Source organism: Carcharodon carcharias, chromosome 21, assembly GCF_017639515.1.
Source record: "Carcharodon carcharias isolate sCarCar2 chromosome 21, sCarCar2.pri, whole genome shotgun sequence".
NCBI classification, from domain to species: domain Eukaryota; kingdom Metazoa; phylum Chordata; class Chondrichthyes; order Lamniformes; family Lamnidae; genus Carcharodon; species Carcharodon carcharias.
The window spans coordinates 84,200,088-84,217,755 of NC_054487.1; the positions used below are offsets into that span (position 1 = coordinate 84,200,088).

The window sequence follows — 17,668 nt, forward strand, 5'->3', positions numbered from 1 at the left end:
CAGTTCAGGCTGATGGCTGACCATCACCTTCTCTAGGGCAACTAGCAATGGACAGACATTCCATGAAAGAATGAGAGAAGAAATAGCCGATGATCAGATGAATTATCCCCTTCTTTGTCACCCTCTGGATAGATGTTCTGGAAATTCCCATCTGACGCCATTTGTGGGAGCAGCTTCGTTACAAGGGCCTGAATTTTCAGCTTGGTGAGTGGGCACGAGCAGCAGGCCCAGGATTGGCTGGGAAAGGGACCGCCGACCGTGATTGGCCCCCGACAAAGATTTCATGCTGGCTGGCCAATTAGCGTGCGCCGAAAAGCTCGGTGGGGGCGGGAAGAGGGCAGGCGATGATGTCAATGTGGGCAGGGGCCAGCGCTGACAGAAAGCTCCCCAAAGGCAGAGAGCCACCTCAGGGAGCTCGAGACCTGAAACAGCGAAAAAAAAATAAAGCTTTCAAAAGCTGATAAAAAGTGTCCAGGCATCATAATCAATCACCTCAAAATTAAGCCAATGAAAATGCTGTCCACAGAAATTGATTTATTTTCCATTTCATCACGGAAATCTCATCCCGCCCCGTGGATGAGGTTTGGTGAAAAATGCAAAGGCCGCCTGGCCAATTCGCCCGTCCGCCAGTTGTACAGGGCCTTGGTGTGACCACACCTGGAATAGTGTGGGCAGTTTTGGTCTCCTTATCTGAGGAAGGATGTTCTTGCTATAGAGGGAGTGCAGCGAAGGTTTACCAGATCGATTCCTGGGATGGCGGGACTGACATATGAGGAGAGATTGAGTAGGTTAGGATTATATTTGCTGGAGTTCAGAAGAACGAGGGGGGAATCTCATAGAAACCTATAAAATTCTAACAGGACTAGACAGGGTAGATGTAGGAAGGATGCTAGCCAATGAGGCATGACTGAAGACTAATGAACACCTGTCTGGTCAATGACGCACATCAGCTAAGAACGAAGCATTCTTAGTTCCTGCCTTCAGCAAAGTTGCTGGATAAAAACAGACAAAATAATTGCCTCTGTTGATGTGCTTGGATCAGAATTCACATATCAGCCTCCTGACTGGCTGAAAACATTGATCTTGAAGCCAATTTTAGGCCAATCAGTGGTGCACGTTAAGCAATTGGTGCATTGGGCAAGGCAATGGAAATAAATAATCTTAGACAATGTTATTAAGAAATCATCGAATATGCAGGGCAGAATAGAGGAGAAAGAAAAGGAAAGAAAGAGACACAGAAGGTGGGGGAGTCCAGAACCAGGGGTCACAGTCTGTGGATATGGGGTAGACCATTTGGGACTGAGATGTGGAGAAATGTCTTCACCCAGAGAGTGGTGAGCCTGTGGAACTCATTACCACAGAAAGTAGTTGAGACCAAAACACTGTATGCTTTCAAGAAGAAGTTAGATATAGCTCTTGGGGTGAAAGGGATCAAAGGATATGGGGAGAAAGCGGGAGCAGGCTATTGAGTTGGATGATCAGCCATGATCATAATGAATGGCAGAGCAGGCTTGAAGGGCCAAATGGCCTACTCCTGCTCCTAGTTTCTATGTTTCTATGTTTCTAAGTAATGTTGTAGTGACTACGTAAAATGACAGAGAATTGCGCCTATAAGGTGTAGACTTAAAACCATCAGCTCAGGCAAGGGAGGAACATTTCTCTAGCACCATTCCTGACTTCAGGATGTTCCAAAGCACTTTACAGCCAAATGAAGTGAAGTCACCGGAATGTAAGAAATGCAGGGACCCATTTGCACACAGCAAGATCCCACAATCTGATAATGACCATGTTCATCTGTTTTTTTAATGATGTTGGTTAAGGGGTTATTAATATTGATCAGGACACTAGGGGAAGAATTTTCCCCCCCATCAAGGGGGAAGTGCAGGAGCGGGTGCAGGCAGGCGCGCCTCTGATTGGGGGTGTGCCGCCATTTTATGTGGGCGGGCCAATTAAGGCCCGCCCAGCGTGACGTCCGCCAGGAAGCACTATGCGCTCCCTGTGTGGAGGGGTGGGGTGGGGGAGGAATCCCTCAGCCGAGAGTGTGCTTTTTCATGCATGTGTGCAAAAGAACGCACTCATCTCCCTGAGGCTAAGTGCTGCCTCAGGGAGATCGGCGCCAAGTTTAAAAATGGTCAGGGAGCAGAAACAAAATTTCCCTGACATGTCTCCTCATGTGACACTGTCACATGAGTTGGGCCATGTCTGTCACTTTAACTCTAACCTTTATTTAAATGTTTAAAAACGCTCATGAAACCTCCTCCCGCCCGTGGAAGAGGTTTCGTGATTTTTCCAATCCCGGCCTGCCCAACAACCTTAAGGATGGACGGGCAGGTCCATTAATTAAGTCAATTACTTTTTAAATGGCCTCAATAGGCTGTTGACAGGTCAGCGAGGCCACAGCTGATACGGCTATGCCCCCTGCCAGCCTGAAAATTAAAATGACGTGGGGTGATGTCGGGAGCAGGCCCCGCCCCCTGCTCGGCGGCCTAAAGATCCTGGCCCAGGAAAACTCCCCCTGCTGTTCATGAAAATACCATTGTGGGGATTCAGTCCAATGTCCTATCTGAAAGACAGTGTCCCCAACAATGTAGCACTCTCTGGGTGCTGCACGGCAAGTGTCAGACTGGATTTTGTGGCAGAGTCACAAGACTGGGACTTGAACTCACAACTTTCTGACTCAGAGGTCAGACTGCTAGCCAATGAGGCATGACTGAAGACTAATGAACACCTGTCTGGTCAGTGACGCACATCAGCTAAGAACGAAGCATTCTTAGTTCCTGCCTTCAGCGAAGTTGCCGGATAAAAGCAGACAAAATAATTGCCTCTGTTGATGTGCTTGGGTCAGAATTTACATATCAGCCTCCTGACTGGCTGAAAACATTGATCTTGAAGCCAGTTTTAAGCCAATCAGTGGTGCATATTAAGTAATTGGTGCGTTGGGCAAGGAAATAGATAATCTTAGACAATGTTAATAAGAAATTGTCAAATATGCAGGGCAGAATAAGGGGGAAAGAAAAGGAAAGAAAGAGACACAGACGTGAAGTAATTTTACAGTAACTTGGATATGAATTTGCACCTCAGTCTTTCCGATAATCCATCAGGAATTTAGGAGACAAATCTTGGACACCTCAGTGAAAAAGCGTGCACTCGAACGCGCTGTCCATTCACGATTTTGCACAACTCTTTCGCAAAGTCACAGGAGAGCATCGGGAGAATCTTATGGAACTTTTCCCCTTCATTTCCATGCTGCATTTTGACATGTGTCATTAGTACAATAATAACATAGTTGGCTAAGCAGTTGCTAACATCTAACTAACTATTGCTAATTTCTAAATAGGCTGCAGCTAGGGACTGGGGGAGCAGCGATTTAGGAATCCAAGTACAGAAATCACCAAAAGCTAGTGGACAGATTCAAAAAAGAAATGTAAAAAGTCTAATGGAATGTTGGCCTTTGTGTCAGACACCAACCTGGAATAACTGTGTTCAGTCTGGTCATCACACCTTAGGAAAGATACGTTGGTCTTGGAATGGGTTTCACCAGATTCACAAGAATAATTCTGGGGCTAAAAGGGTTAAATTATTAGGACAGGTTACATAGACTAGAAAAGAGTTGACGTTTCGAGTCCTCATGACCCTTCGACAGAGCTAGGTGAATCCCAGGAAGGGTTGAAATATAAGCTGGTTAAACGAGCTCAAGCGGCCTTCGCGTTTTTCAGGAAACTACATCCAACGGGCGGGATGAGGTTTCCCGAAGGTTTTTATAAAATTATTAATTACTTTTTGCACAATGCATAAACATGTCCCAGCTCATGTCTAAATAATCTTTATCTTTATTATTTATACACTTTTATTATGTACTTAACCTCCCTGAGGCAGCTCCGTGCCTCAGGGAGATTTTTGCGCTGAGCGAGTGAACGCCGGCCCCGACTCTCCCTCCTCCCCCTGCTGAGTGGCCGCGCATTACCCAGGGCAGCTCTTAATTGCCCCGCCCAACTAAAATTGCGCCCCCACCCCCCCACCACCCCGCTCCCCCACCCCCACCCACTCAGCCCGCCCGAAATTGGTAAAGTTTCTGGCCTCTATCTCCATGAAGTTGGCAGTTGAGGCCCAAATTTGGATGTCCGAGCCCAGTCTCCGCCATTTTTGCGGGGGTAGTGGGGGGGATCGGCGGGGGGGAGGGGGGGGCAGTTTCTAATTGACACAACCGAACGTGTTAAATTTCAGCTGGCCCCTTTCTAAGCTGATTTTAGCTCGTGGAATTGCCCCCATACACAACGGCCTGAAATTTTAGCTCGGCAGGCAGGAGCGATTGGCAGGCCCGGGGTTGGCTGGGAAGCAGGTCGCTGACTGCGCTCAGTGCTGCCGGGGTTGGGGGGGCCGGAGGAGGGTGGGGCAGTGGCATCAGCACGGGTGCGGGTGAGGGGCAGCGCTGAGGGAGAGCTCCCTGAAATCAGGCAGGAGCTCTGCCTCGGGGAGCCGCAGACCCGAAAATGTTCCACTGAAATTGTAAAAAGCAGGAAAAAAGTGTCTGAGCATCACAATCGGGCACCTGGAATATAGACGATAGAAATGCTGCCCACAGATTTTTATTTTTATTTTATTTCATAACGGAAACCTCATCCCACCCTTGGATGAGGTTTGATGAAAAACGTAAAGGCCGCCTGGCCAATTCACCCGTCTGTCAACCAGAAGGTTGGATGGGTGATGGAAAGTAACCAACAGTGGCACTGTTAATGGGCTTTAACTACCCTCTTGATTGTCCTGTTAATCGCAAAATATCGTGCGAGTGCACGATGACATTGGGACGCTTGCTCGACGCCATCTTGCGCGATTTCACGCCTGATTGGTTCGGGCGCGGGCCCTCCACATGTGTACTTTAGGCCAGGTAGGAAAGATTTAAAGCTGCCAGAATTCTTTGGTGAGTTTGGATATCCTTTTAGATATGGTTTCCAGGACACCTTTAGGAGAGGTAAGGTGCTCCTTGGGGTTCTTAAAATTAGTCATGAATGTGCATAATAAGGGCATAAACTCATTGGAATGATCAAGATCATTGGAACTGTCAAAAGAACTGTCAAGATAGCTTCAAGCTATCAAGGGTTTTAAATAATTTTTAAAAAGTAGCCTGCAGTGTTAGAAAAAGGCTTGCTATTTCACTCTATCCGTTGACATAAACCTGTGGGTTAACATTACGCGATTAATGCTGAATGGCTGATTGCGCAACCTATTTTTATCACAGTGGGGCACCTGTTGGTTCAAAGTTTGATTGGCAACTTCAAATTGTTATAAATTCTTTGATGTTGGACTATGAATACATTTTTTCTTAAGAGATTAAAGGAATTCCATGAAGTGAATGGATTTTTATCACTATGAGTATTTTTTGAAATAGTCAATTCATCAATACACATTTAAAAACTTTATTCAATCCCAGCATGGCCCTAAAGTCTGGCCTTGGTGGATACTGGTTGAGTTGACATGGTAGGTGTGAGAACAAAGGATGGTGGGGGAAGGGTCATAGATTGGCATGAATCACAGAATCACAGTGCAGAAGAGGCCCTTCAGCCCAATGAGTCTGCACTGACACTTGAGAAACACCTGACCTACTTACCTAATCCCATTTATCCAAAGTGTATCACCTCACACTTCTCAGGGTTAAATTCCATCTGCCTCTTATCTGCCCATTTGACTATCGCGTCTATATCTTCCTGTAGCCCAAGACACTCAACCTCACTGTTAACCACCTGGCCAATCTTTGTGTCATCCACAAACTTACTAATCCTACCCCCCACATAGTCATCTATGTCATTTACATAAATGACAAATAATAGGGGACCGAGCACAGATCCCTGTGGTACGCCACTGGATACTTCCAGTCATTAAAGCATCCTCCTGTCATCACCCTCTGCCTCCTGCAACTAAGCCAATTTCGAATCCACCTGATCAAATTACCCTGTATCCCATGTGCGTTTACCTTCTTTATAAGTCTCCCATGTGGGACCTTGTCAAAGGCTTTGCTGAAATCCATATAAACTACATCAACTGCACTACCCTCATCTACACACCTGATCACCTCCTCAAAAAATTCAATCAAATTTGTTCGGCATGACTCCCTCTGACAAAGCCTTGCTAACTATCCCTGATCAAACCTTGCCTCTCCAAGTGGAGATAGATACTGTCCTTCAGAACTTTCTCCAATAGTTTCCCTAACACTGACGTGAGACTCACTGGCCTGTAGTTCCCTGGCTTATCTCTACAGCCCTTCTTAAATAGCGGAACCACATTAGCTAAAACCAAAAAAACTGCGGATGCTGGAAATCCAAAATAAAAACAGAATTACCTGGAAAAACTCAGCAGGTCTGGCAGCATCGGCGGAGAAGAAAAGAGTTGACGTTTCGAGTCCTCATGACCCTTCGACAGAACTTGCGTTCAACTCTTTCTTGGACTCGAACCCAAGTTCTGTCGAAGGGTCATGAGGACTCGAAACGTCAACTCTTTTCTTCTCCGCCGATGCTGCCAGACCTGCTGAGTTTTTCCAGGTAATTCTGTTTTTGAACCACATTAGCTGTTCTCTAGTCCTCTGGCACCTACCCTTTGGCCAGAGAGGAATTAAAAATTTGGGTCAGATCTCCTCCCTTGCCTCCCTCAGCAGTCTGGGACACAAATCATCCAGACCTGGAGATTTGTACATTTTTAAGCCTGCCAACACCTCCAATACCTTGTCACTCCCTATATCAATTTGCTTAAGAACCTCGCAGTCTCTATCCCCGAGTTCGATACCTTCATCCTCATTCTCTTGGGTGAAGACGGATGTGAAGTATTCATTCAATGCTCTAGCGATGTCCTCTGGCTCCACCCACAGATTACCCCCTTGGTCCCTAATGGGCCCTACTCTTTCCCTGGTTATCCTCTTCCCATTGATATACTTATAGAATATCTTGGGATTTACCAGCCAGAGCTTTCTCATATCCCCTCTTTGCTCTCCTAATTGCTTTCTTAATCTCCACCCTGCACTGTCTGTCCTCCGCTAATGCCTCTGCTGATTTGCTTCCCTTGTACCTGCTAAAAGCCTCTCTTTTCCTTCTCATCGTAATCTGAATATCTCTGGTCATCCATGGTTCTCTGGGCTTGTTACTCCTTCCTATCACCCTAGAGGGAACATGTTGAGCCTGTACCCTCTCCATTTCCTTTTTGAACACCCCCCACTGCTCCTCTGTAGATTTCCCCACAAGGAGCTGTTCCCAGTCGACCTTGGCCAGATCCTGCCTTATTTAACTAAAATCCACTCTCCCCCAATCCAAAACATTTTTTTTGCAACTTGTCAATTTCTTTGTCCATAACAAACTTAAATTGTACCATAGATAAAAACAAAAAACTGCGGCTGCTGGAAATCCAAAATAAAAACAGAATTACCTGGAAAAACTCAGCAGGTCTGGCAGCATCGGCGGAGAAGAAAAGAGTTGACGTTTCAAGTCCTCATGACCCTTCAACAGATTGTACCTTGTTGTGGTCGCTATCACTAAAATGCTCCCCTACCACCACCTCTGCCACCTGCCCGGCTTCATTCCCCAGAATTAGGTCCAGCAATGTACCATCCCTTGTTGGACCCTCTACATATTGACCTAAAAAGTTCTCCTGTACATATTTCAAGAAATCCACTCCATCCAAGCCCTTAACACTATGTCTATCCCAATTAATATTGGGAAAGTTGAAATCACCTAATATAATTACCCTATTGTTATTGTTTTTATACATCTCCACAAATTGTGCATATATTTGCACCTCGATTTCCCGCTGACTATCTGGGGGTCTATAATAAACACCTAACAATGTAGCTGCCCCTTTTTTATTCCTAAGCTCTACCCACAAAGCTTCATTCGATGAGTTGGAACCAAGTTGGCTTAGGGACCGTAAAGAGTGGGAGGGTGAGTAGAGGGGCATAGGTTGGCATGGTCAGATATGAGGGGACATGGGAGGTGGGTGGAAGGGCAAAGGTTGGCATGGAGGGTAAGAGGGTCCATGTGGGGCGTGTGGTGGCATGGATTAGCATAGATAGAGCATGGGGAGTGTGCAGGGGGGAGGGTTTTTTAGGGCTGGAGGGATGCTTTTTGTTACATTGTTTATTATCATAACTTTGACAAAGTGTTGGAGCTTCGAGGACAGCCCAGCCCACCTCCGCACCTGCCTCCCCAAGCACCCCCCACCCTCACCTCCCAACTACCCTCATGCCCTCAGACCTGAAATCCGCCCTCCGGGGCACTTATTCCTGGCTCAGGTTTGCAGAGCCGGGAGTTGTACCAACTTTGTGCTCTGGACCGAGGTGTTTAAGATGATTAAAGCAGGTGATAGGGTAGATAGGGAGAGATTAGACGGAGAGAAGTTATTTCCTTTGTGGGGAAGTCCTTAGATCAGAGCCAGGTCATCCAGGGGTGATGTCAGAAAGTACATCGTCACACGAAAGGTTTTTTTTTTATTCTTTGATGGGACGGGGGGGCACAATCTCAGGATAAGGGGCCGATCATTTAGAACTGAGATGAGGAGAAATTATTTCACTCAAAGGGTTGCGAATCTTTGGAATTCTCTACCCCAGGAGGTTGTGGGTGCTCCATCTTTGTATATATTTAAGGCTGGGATGAACAGATTGTTGGTCTCTCAGGGAATTAAAGGATATGGGGAGGGGGAGACAGGAAGGTGGAGTTGATCAACTATGATCGTATTGAATAGTGGAGCAGGCTCAACAGGCCGTCTGGTCTACTCCTGCCCCTATTTCTTGTGTTCTTAGTTTCTCTTAGGTTCTTGCTCTGCAGGCTGGGAGATTGTTGCACGATATTCAGCTCTTGCTTTGGTCATGAGTCCTCACTTAACTAAGTGAGGCTGTGTAAAGGCTGCCACCTCCCACTCCCACTTTGAAGGGGGATCTAACCCCAGGAGGAATATTTCTGGAATCGGAATCTCAAGCCAAACCCTCACAAACAGCAGTCCCTCAATTCCACCCTGATAACAGGAACTCTAAGCGAACCCACCCCCAAAAAATGACTTTTTGCAGCAACCACTGTGTGCCACACAACTCCAGTCTGAGCTGACTCGGAGTGCGGCTGGACCACACACCAACCTTCCAGCACATTCTGAAGGAGGCGGCTGCCAAGTGAAGACAAAGGTCAACCTCGTCCAGAAACTGGTGAGCACAAGCTCAGGAGATTCAGTGATTGGGGTTAAGGTTAGGGTTAGGATTAGGGTTAGGGTTAGGGTTAGGATTAGGGTTAGGGTTAGGGTTAGGATTAGGGTTAGGGTTAGGATTAGGGTTAGGGTTAGGATTAGGGTTAGGGTTAGGGTTAGGATTAGGGTTAGGGTTAGGGTTAGGATTAGGGTTAGGGTTAGGGTTAGGATTAGGGTTAGGGTTAGGGTTAGGGTTAGGCATCAGTGATGGTCCTTGTGTACTCAGCAGCCCAGTATTGTGCAAGATGTGGCTACCCTTGACTTGTTGATGTCCAACTGATCATGTTGACCTCAACACTCTGCCTCTGCTATCGCACATCACTCCCCCATCCATTGTAAACAATGCAATAATCCTCAGGGAAGTCAGTGACTCCAGAAAGGCCACTATCTCTCCATCCACCAAGGCCTTAATAGCAACCTTCAACACCACTGAAAGCTGCAGCTGCCCTTTTTGAACCCACTGCTTAAGCTTTGGCATTATGACTGCATACCTGATGAAGCTTGGAGAGTGAATGGAACTCACAATTTTCACACAATAAAACCTTATCAAAGGTCTGACACTAAAGATTTCATCTTCCACAAAGCTCCTGGACAACCCTAAACCTCATCCACATAAACCCACGATCGCGACCATCTAGAAGGACATGGGCACCGGATAGATGGGAACACCACCACCTGGAAGTTCCCCTCCGAGCCACTCACCATCCTGATTTGGAAATATATCACCATTCCTCCACTGTCAAGGGGTTAAAATCCCTCCCTAATAGCACTGTGGGTGTACTTGCACCACATGGACTGCAGCGGTTCAAGAAGGCAGCTCACCACCACCTTCTCAAGGTCAACTGGGGAAGGGCAATAAATACTGTAGAAAAACAGAAACAGAAATACCTGGAAAAACTCAGCAGGTCTGAGTTTTTCCAATAAATACTGTCCTAGCCAGTGATGTCCACACGCCAGGGATGAATATGAAAAAAGCAAACCATGGCAGATGTGGATGCTTGGTGCACAAATGGCCAATTAAAAATTCTCCAGTGTGCAGCTGTGGGCAGCCAGAACAGATCACAGGACATGTAACAACTCAATACTCAATTCACAAAGATGAAAGAAACATCAAAGCAATGCACTCCACCACTGCTAACACAGTTATCTGGTTCAAACGGCCAAAAGTAAGAGAAGGGTGTTGTTCAACATCTACACCAACCATAAGAAAGAGAGATCTTATTCAGTATTGTTGTTATCCCCATTTTAAGACTAAAAAAAGATACTGTTTTTCAGAAACATCCATTTTCATGATCGTTTTATTTCAAGATGATGTGTTGGAAATTTGATAAAAAGAAATAGACCTTGATACATTATTAATCATACAATGGATAAAACCAAACAAAAAAACTGCAACAGATTTAAATACAGCCCAAGATCAACAATGACCTTATTGTGGCTGATATTCAAATGAGAAATTCTTAAAACTTGCAGAGTTAAGAAACAACTTAACAGGCACACACACAAAACAATCAACAAACAAGCAGAAAGTCCAACTTACTGAGAATAACAGATTGAGTACGATGAGACAATATTTGATGCACCTTGCCTGAAATACCACCATTCTGGCTATCCTTTAGCAGACAGCTTTACCCTGTGTTGTTTAATGCAGAATGTAAATCAGCCCAAAGTGAGTGGCACACACTGCTATTTAAGATCTGCAGAGCAGACGACTTCCTGTCCACCCTTGACTGGTTGCAAGATGCATGTACTTCCCTCGTGAATGTTCGATACAAGCCCTAAAAATCAGAACGATTCAGCAGTGGGAGTTAGCTCAAACAATGGAAAGCCAATGGTGTAAATGTTCCACAAAATTAGTCCCTCTTTGGTAGATTATACCTATGAATCCTTCTGTAGTTTTGGCCAGCTGATTTAGAGGGCTTTTGACTACGAGCAGAAAAAGTTTATGGTGTAAATGTACCAGAGGGGGAAATGAGCCAGAGATCAAAACTCAATAGTCCCTGAAAATAGGTGTACGGATAACAATTGACAATCAACCCGTGCGTACCCATTGCTTCCAAAGCAGGCAGCATGCAATCTTCATTTAAATTTAGCTCTTATTTTACGCAGTAACATTTTATGTGGCACCTTATTGAATGCTTTACTAGTCTAATACCAGGAATGGGCGGGTTGTCTTATGAGAAAAGACTGCACAGGTTAGGCTTGTATCCACTGGAGTTTAGAAGAGTAAGAGGCAACTTGATCGAAACATGTAAGATCCTGAGTGGTCTTGATAGGGTGGATGTAGAGAGGATGTTTCCTCTTGTGGGAGAATCTAGAACCAGGGATCACTGTTTAAAAATGAGGGGTCGCTCATCTAAGACAGAGATGAGGAGAATTCTTTTCTCTCGGAGGGTTGTGAGTCTTTGGAACTCTCTTCCTCAAAAGGTGATGGAAGCAGAGTCTTTGAATATTTTTATGGCAGAGCTAGATACATTCTTGATTGACAAGGGGGTGAAAGGTTATAAGGTATAGGCGGGAATGTGGAGTTGAGGTTACATTCAGATCAGCCATGATCTTTTTGAATGGCAGAGCAGTTTTGAGGGGCTGAGTGGCCTACTCCTGCTCCTAATTCACATGTTCGTATGTTCATATGCCTTTTGTAAATCCAAATGCACAAAATCTACTGGTTTCCCTTTATCCACTCTGTTACACCTCCTCACAGATCTCTAATAAATTTATCAAGGGAATGGAGAAGGGTGATTTGTTGAATTTTGTATGAAATATTGAATGGTTTGATATATAAGTTTGGTTTGGAAGGTTTGTTTTTGTGCTGACTTTTATTTGAGCACTATGGTCAAGGAGATACTGTGATGGTTAGTAACAGAGGCAAGGTGAGGAGTGGGACTGCTGGCGAATGGGGAATTAGGGTTGTATTCACTGGTACCGCATCTGGGCAGCCCTGTGGGAAGGGGATCTGCTGGATGTCTCCTCTATTCTTTCTCCCCCGCCGCCCCTTCCCCTTCCCCTTGCTCCTCCTCCTCTTCATCTGGTCACTGGATTACTGTTCAGCAGGGTTATGTCCTCATGATAGTGAGGTTGTGCAGCACGTTTTTTAACAGGTGATCCACTGAGTATTGCAGGGTGGAGACAGCAGGAACATTGCTTAAACATGCCAGTCATTAACATTTTGTTTGCAGTGTGACTTTTGTAATATGTTTGCTGTGTGTGTGCATGTGTGTGTTTGGGTATGTGCGCGCGCGTGTGTATATGTGTGTTTGTGTGTGTTTGTGTATGTGTGCGCGCACGTTTGTGTATGTGTTTGTCTATGTGTTTGTCTATGTGTTTGTGTGTGTGCGCGTGTGTGCACGTTCGTGTATGTGTGTTTGTGTGTGCGCGTGTGTTTGTATGTGTGTGTGTGCGCGTTCGTGTATGTGTTTGTGTATGTGTTTGTGTGTGTGTGCGCGTGCGTGTTTGTATGTGTGTGCGCGTTCATGTATGTGTTTGTGTGTGTGTGCGCATGTGCGTTTGTGTGTGTGTACGTGTGTGTGTGTGTGTATGTGTGTGCGCGTGTGTGTGTACGTGTTTGTGTGTGTGTATGTGTGTGTGTAGCCCAGGTAGCAGTGATCCCCATGCTCCTATAAGATGCGGGAGACTTTCACAGCCTCCAGCAGGCACCCCAAAGCACTGGAGAAGTTGATGCGTGGGGACTGGGGGTGTTGGGCAGGGGTTAGAGGCTCAGCTCAGCATCAGACAGGATCACAAGATCCGACAAATCTGGTGGCAAGAAAAGCAGTCCAACAGCAGCAACCTCTCCCAGGCCATCTTGCCCAGCATTGAGGTGCTGATCACTCAAAACCAGTGCTCCTGGACAGGAGGTGTTGCTTGTATGCCTGACACCATATTCCCAAAACAACTGCTGTACTCAGAGCTGTGTCGCAGCAGGACAGCTCCCAGGGTGACAGTGGAGTCGCTTTAGGGAAATCCTCAAAACATCCCCACAGACTCATGGGAGTCCCTGGCTTGTGACCAACCAAAATGGAGAAGCTTCATTCGAGAAGGCAGGGAACAGATCGAGAGGCTTCCTCAGGTACACACACAGGCAAAGTCAAGATACCGGAGGGAGTGCACAAAATCCCAAACAACACATCTACCCAACCCTTCACATACCAACTGCCCCACATGGGGCAGAGTCTGCAGACCACACATTGGATTTATGAGACATTTCCATACATTGCACTGGACTAGATGCAAATCATCCATGATCCCAAGAGACTTCCTAAGGAGAAGAAGGTCAACAAATCTCCCTTGTCACCCAGTCATCACCCTCCCTCCATTTCTTCCCCCCCCCCCCACCAACCCCCACCTCCCCCAAACTCAAACAGGGTCAAAATCCTGGAACTCCCTCCCTAACAGCACTGTGGGTGTACCTACACCACATGGACTGCAGCGGCTCAAGAAGGCAGCTCACCACCACCTTCTCAAGGGCAACTAGGGATGGGCAATAAATGCTGGGCTCAGCCAGCGACACACGCAACCTGTGAATGAATAAAAACACTCAGCCCCACACAGCCACCCCCCACCCCCCCATTTCCAATCACTCCCCATTCTCCAGACCCCCTCCCTCTCTCACAAACGCTTCCCCCCACCACCACCGCCCCCCCATTCCCCGTCTATTCTGATCGTGCCCCTCCATCTAATCACTTCTCCTTCCTCTCCCAGGATCTATTCCAGAGTATTGTTTCCTGCAGTGGATGGGATGGGGGCCAGAGAAGGCTGATGATACAGAGGTGAAGCCAGCTGTTTTAGTGGTGGAGGTGATGCGTGGGGGCTGGTGGCGGGGGGGGGGGGGTCGTTGGACAGAGGCCAGAGGCTCAGCTCAGCATCAGACAAGACACCGAGTCTGATTTAGCCTGAGACAGTGACCAAGGAACGGGATGGAATTGGTGGTGAGGGAATCATTTGTAGGGAATTGTTTGGTTTAATGAGTAACCTGGTCAGCTGTAAGACAGAAAGTCATGAGTTCAAGCCCCTGTCCAGAGACTTGAGCCCAAAATCCGGGCTGAAAATTCCAACATCAGTACTGACGGAGTGCTGCACTGCTGGGGGTGCCACCTTTTTGGTCACACATTAAACCGGGGTCCTGTCTGCCCTCCCAGGTGTATGTAACAGATCCCACGGTACCATTCTGAAGAAGAGCAGAGGAGTTCTCTCCATTGTCTGACCAATATTTATCCCTCAGCCAGCAACATCACTAAAATAATACTGATTATCTGGTCATTATCACATTGCTGCTTTGTGGGATCTTGCTGTGCAGTAAATTGGCTGTAGTTATTTTTTCCTACAATACAACAGTGACTACTTTTCAACAAGGTCTTTCATTGGCTGACAAGCGCTTTGGGGCATCTTGAAGTCATGAAAAATGCTGTAAAAATACAGACTCTCTTTTTTGTTCTTTATGAATTGATCTTTGCAGTGTTTCACTGGAGGGAAGGTTCATTCAAGTCTGTGTGTCCAGCAGGAAAGGCTGATAAGATGGAGGCAGTGGAAGGGTGGAGGGGTCAGCTGGGCGCCACTTGGAAACTGACATCCTGTCTGTAGATGGCGTCACTGAGGGCCGGTGTGAAGATAAGGGTGAGGAGACCGCAGATAGAACCTTGGATGAACTCCTAAAATAACAGCGCCATGATGATAACAAGTGAAATTGAAAACACAAACATTAAAAAAAATTGATAGCAAGATAAAGCCCAGCTGGACCATCACTATTCCCCACACCACCCCCACACCCCAACTCCCACAATGACCCAAACATCAGGATTCAACACTTCCTCTTGACCCAACCTCCCCATCATCAACCACCCCCCCCCCCACTGTCCCCATCATCAACACCCCCACCCTCCCCATCGCCAACACCCCCACCTTCCCCATCGCCAACACCCCCACCCTCCCCATCGTCAACCACCCCCCCCCACCACTGTCCCCATCATCAACATCCCCACCATCCCCATCGCCAAACCCCACCCCCACCACTGTCCCCATCATCAACATCCCCACCCTCCCCATCACCAACACCCCCACTGTCCCTGTCGCCAACAACCCCACCCTCCCCATCGCCAACACCCCCACCCTCCCCATCGCCAACACCCCCACCCTCCCCATCACCAACACCCCCACCCTCCCCATCGCCAACACCCCCACCCTCCCCATCGTCAACCCCCCCCACCACTGTCCCCATCATCAACATCCCCACCCTCCCCATCACCAACACTCCCACCCTCCCCATTGCCAACATCCCCACCCTCCTCATCGCCAACATCCCCACCCTCCTCATCGCCAACACCCCCAACCTCTTCATCGCCAACACCCCCACCCTCCCCATCACCAACACTCCCACCCTCCCCATCATCAACACCCCCACCCTCCTCATCGCCAACACCCCCACCCTCCCCATCGCCAACACTCCCACCCTCCCCGTCACCAACACCCCCAACCTCCCCGTCATCAACACCCCCACCCTCCCCATCACCAACACCCCCACCCTCCCTATCACCAGCACCCCCACCCTCCCCATCACCAACACCCCCACCCTCCCTATCACCAACACCCCCACCCTCCCCATCACCAACACCCCCACCCTCCCCTCCACCAACACCCCCACCCTCCCCATCACCAACACCCCCACCCTACCCCCTCCACCACTACCCTCATAGCCCATGTAGTCTCTCGGCCGTGACAAAAGCAGTGAAAACTCCAGAGCCAATAACGGAAGAAATTCCCTGGAAAATTTCTCTCTGGCCCCCTCGGTGCATGGAGACACTTATGTTCTCTATGATGTGATCTCTATCCCAGAGAGCTCCTTGTTGAAAGGACATAGAGAGTCTTCACCCACTGGGCCCAGCAGCAGCGTCACATTCCAGGGGCTCCCTCTTCCCTGAGAAATGAAGACCCACCTCCAGTCTGTTCCTCATCTTACATTTTCTTTTAAACATTAACAACTTGCATTTATATAGCCTCTTTTACATAGTAAAGCGCAAGAACACAAGAAATAGGAGCAGGAGTAGACCAATGGGCCTTCGAGCCTGCTCCACCATTCAATACAACAATGTCTGATCTTGGGCTTCAACTCCATTTTCTTGCCTACAGTTCTTTGGAAGATCGGTCACTAATGCGAGGGCTGATAACTTAATGAAGTTTGATGCAGGATTAGAGCCGATGAACTAGTAGTGCCTGTCATTTCCAGTGTGGTAGGATCTCCCAGGGTTCGGGACACTACTGACCACCTCCTTATGGCTCATTACACTCTCCAACTGATGATCTTCATTGTTTCTGAGACGGGCAGGGTCCTGATTCGCTGAACGTTCAGCCAACTTGCGACTACAGGCACCAGCTCCTCCTTGTGACTGTCAGGCATACTGCCAACTGGCCATTCACAGCAGTCACCAGACAGCTGAACATTCCTACTCATTCTCGAAACAATGGCCAAGTGTTATGAAGGGTCCTTGGTGACAAAGACTGGCATTCTAAAGATTTTGGGCGTGGAGGGTGCATTTGGAAAAAAACCCAACAGCAATCTTTCAAAATCTAATTTAGTGGAATTCATGTTTCTGCTTAGTTCAAAGGTCACAGCTTGTGGGAATTGTTCCATTGGCTCATTTCACCATTAGGTGGAGATGTGTTGGCAGGAAAACGTTTGTCCAGCGCAGGGAAATGGAATTGTCTCTGATCCATGGGAATGGTGTCTCAGTGCTGTGAGCGGAAGTTTACCGCTTTCTATGCTCGCAAAGCAGCTAAAGGGGGAGTAAAATTCACATTCAGAAAGCTTTGGTTGAAGAGAGTAAGAAAGAGAAAGCAAACCACTGAGAAGCCAAAAGTTTACAGAGTCAAGTAAATCCAAAGAATACCAGATCACGTGAGAGACAGGGAGTTGCCAACTTTGGCTGGATGTATTCTGGAGATTTCATCAAATGACCTCCAACTGCTTCCCCCCCCACCACCCCCCCCCCAACACACACACACACACACACACATAGCCCCCCACCCCCCCCCCCACACACACACACACACACATAGCCCCCCACCCCCCCCAACACACACACACACACATAGCCCCCCACCACCCCCCCCACACACACACACACACACATAGCCCCCCACCACCCCCCCCACACACACAGACACATAGCCCCCCCCTCCCCCCCCACACACACACACACACTGCTGCCATTGGTCAGCCACCATGCCCATCAGTGTGCTGTACAGCCAATTGAACAGTGCCAGATGTTCCATAACTCAATTGGATGGATCTTGATTGTCCATCAGACATTCACTTTTCCCATATTGCTGATGTTTCTGATGAATAAACAGAAGTTTATCTTTCCCTGTATGTTTTTTTTTTCCTTTTCATCCAATCCCCTTTTGAAAGTCGCTATTGAATCCGCTTCCACTGCCCTTTCGGGCAGCGCATTCCACGCTGCTCAGA

General features: G+C 47.6%; 1 protein-coding gene across 1 annotated transcript in view; it reads right to left on the reverse strand.

The window, feature by feature from the left end:
• The window catches only part of LOC121293272 (CD9 antigen-like), a 30,007-nt gene extending 18,659 nt beyond the window's left edge, over positions 1-11,348 (reverse strand). The window contains exon 1 of the mRNA XM_041216154.1: positions 10,751-11,348. Coding sequence (XP_041072088.1) covers positions 10,751-10,813 — 63 coding nt within the window. The 5' untranslated portion in view covers positions 10,814-11,348. The remainder of the gene's footprint in view (positions 1-10,750) is intronic.
• Positions 11,349-17,668: the final 6,320 nt, after the last annotated feature.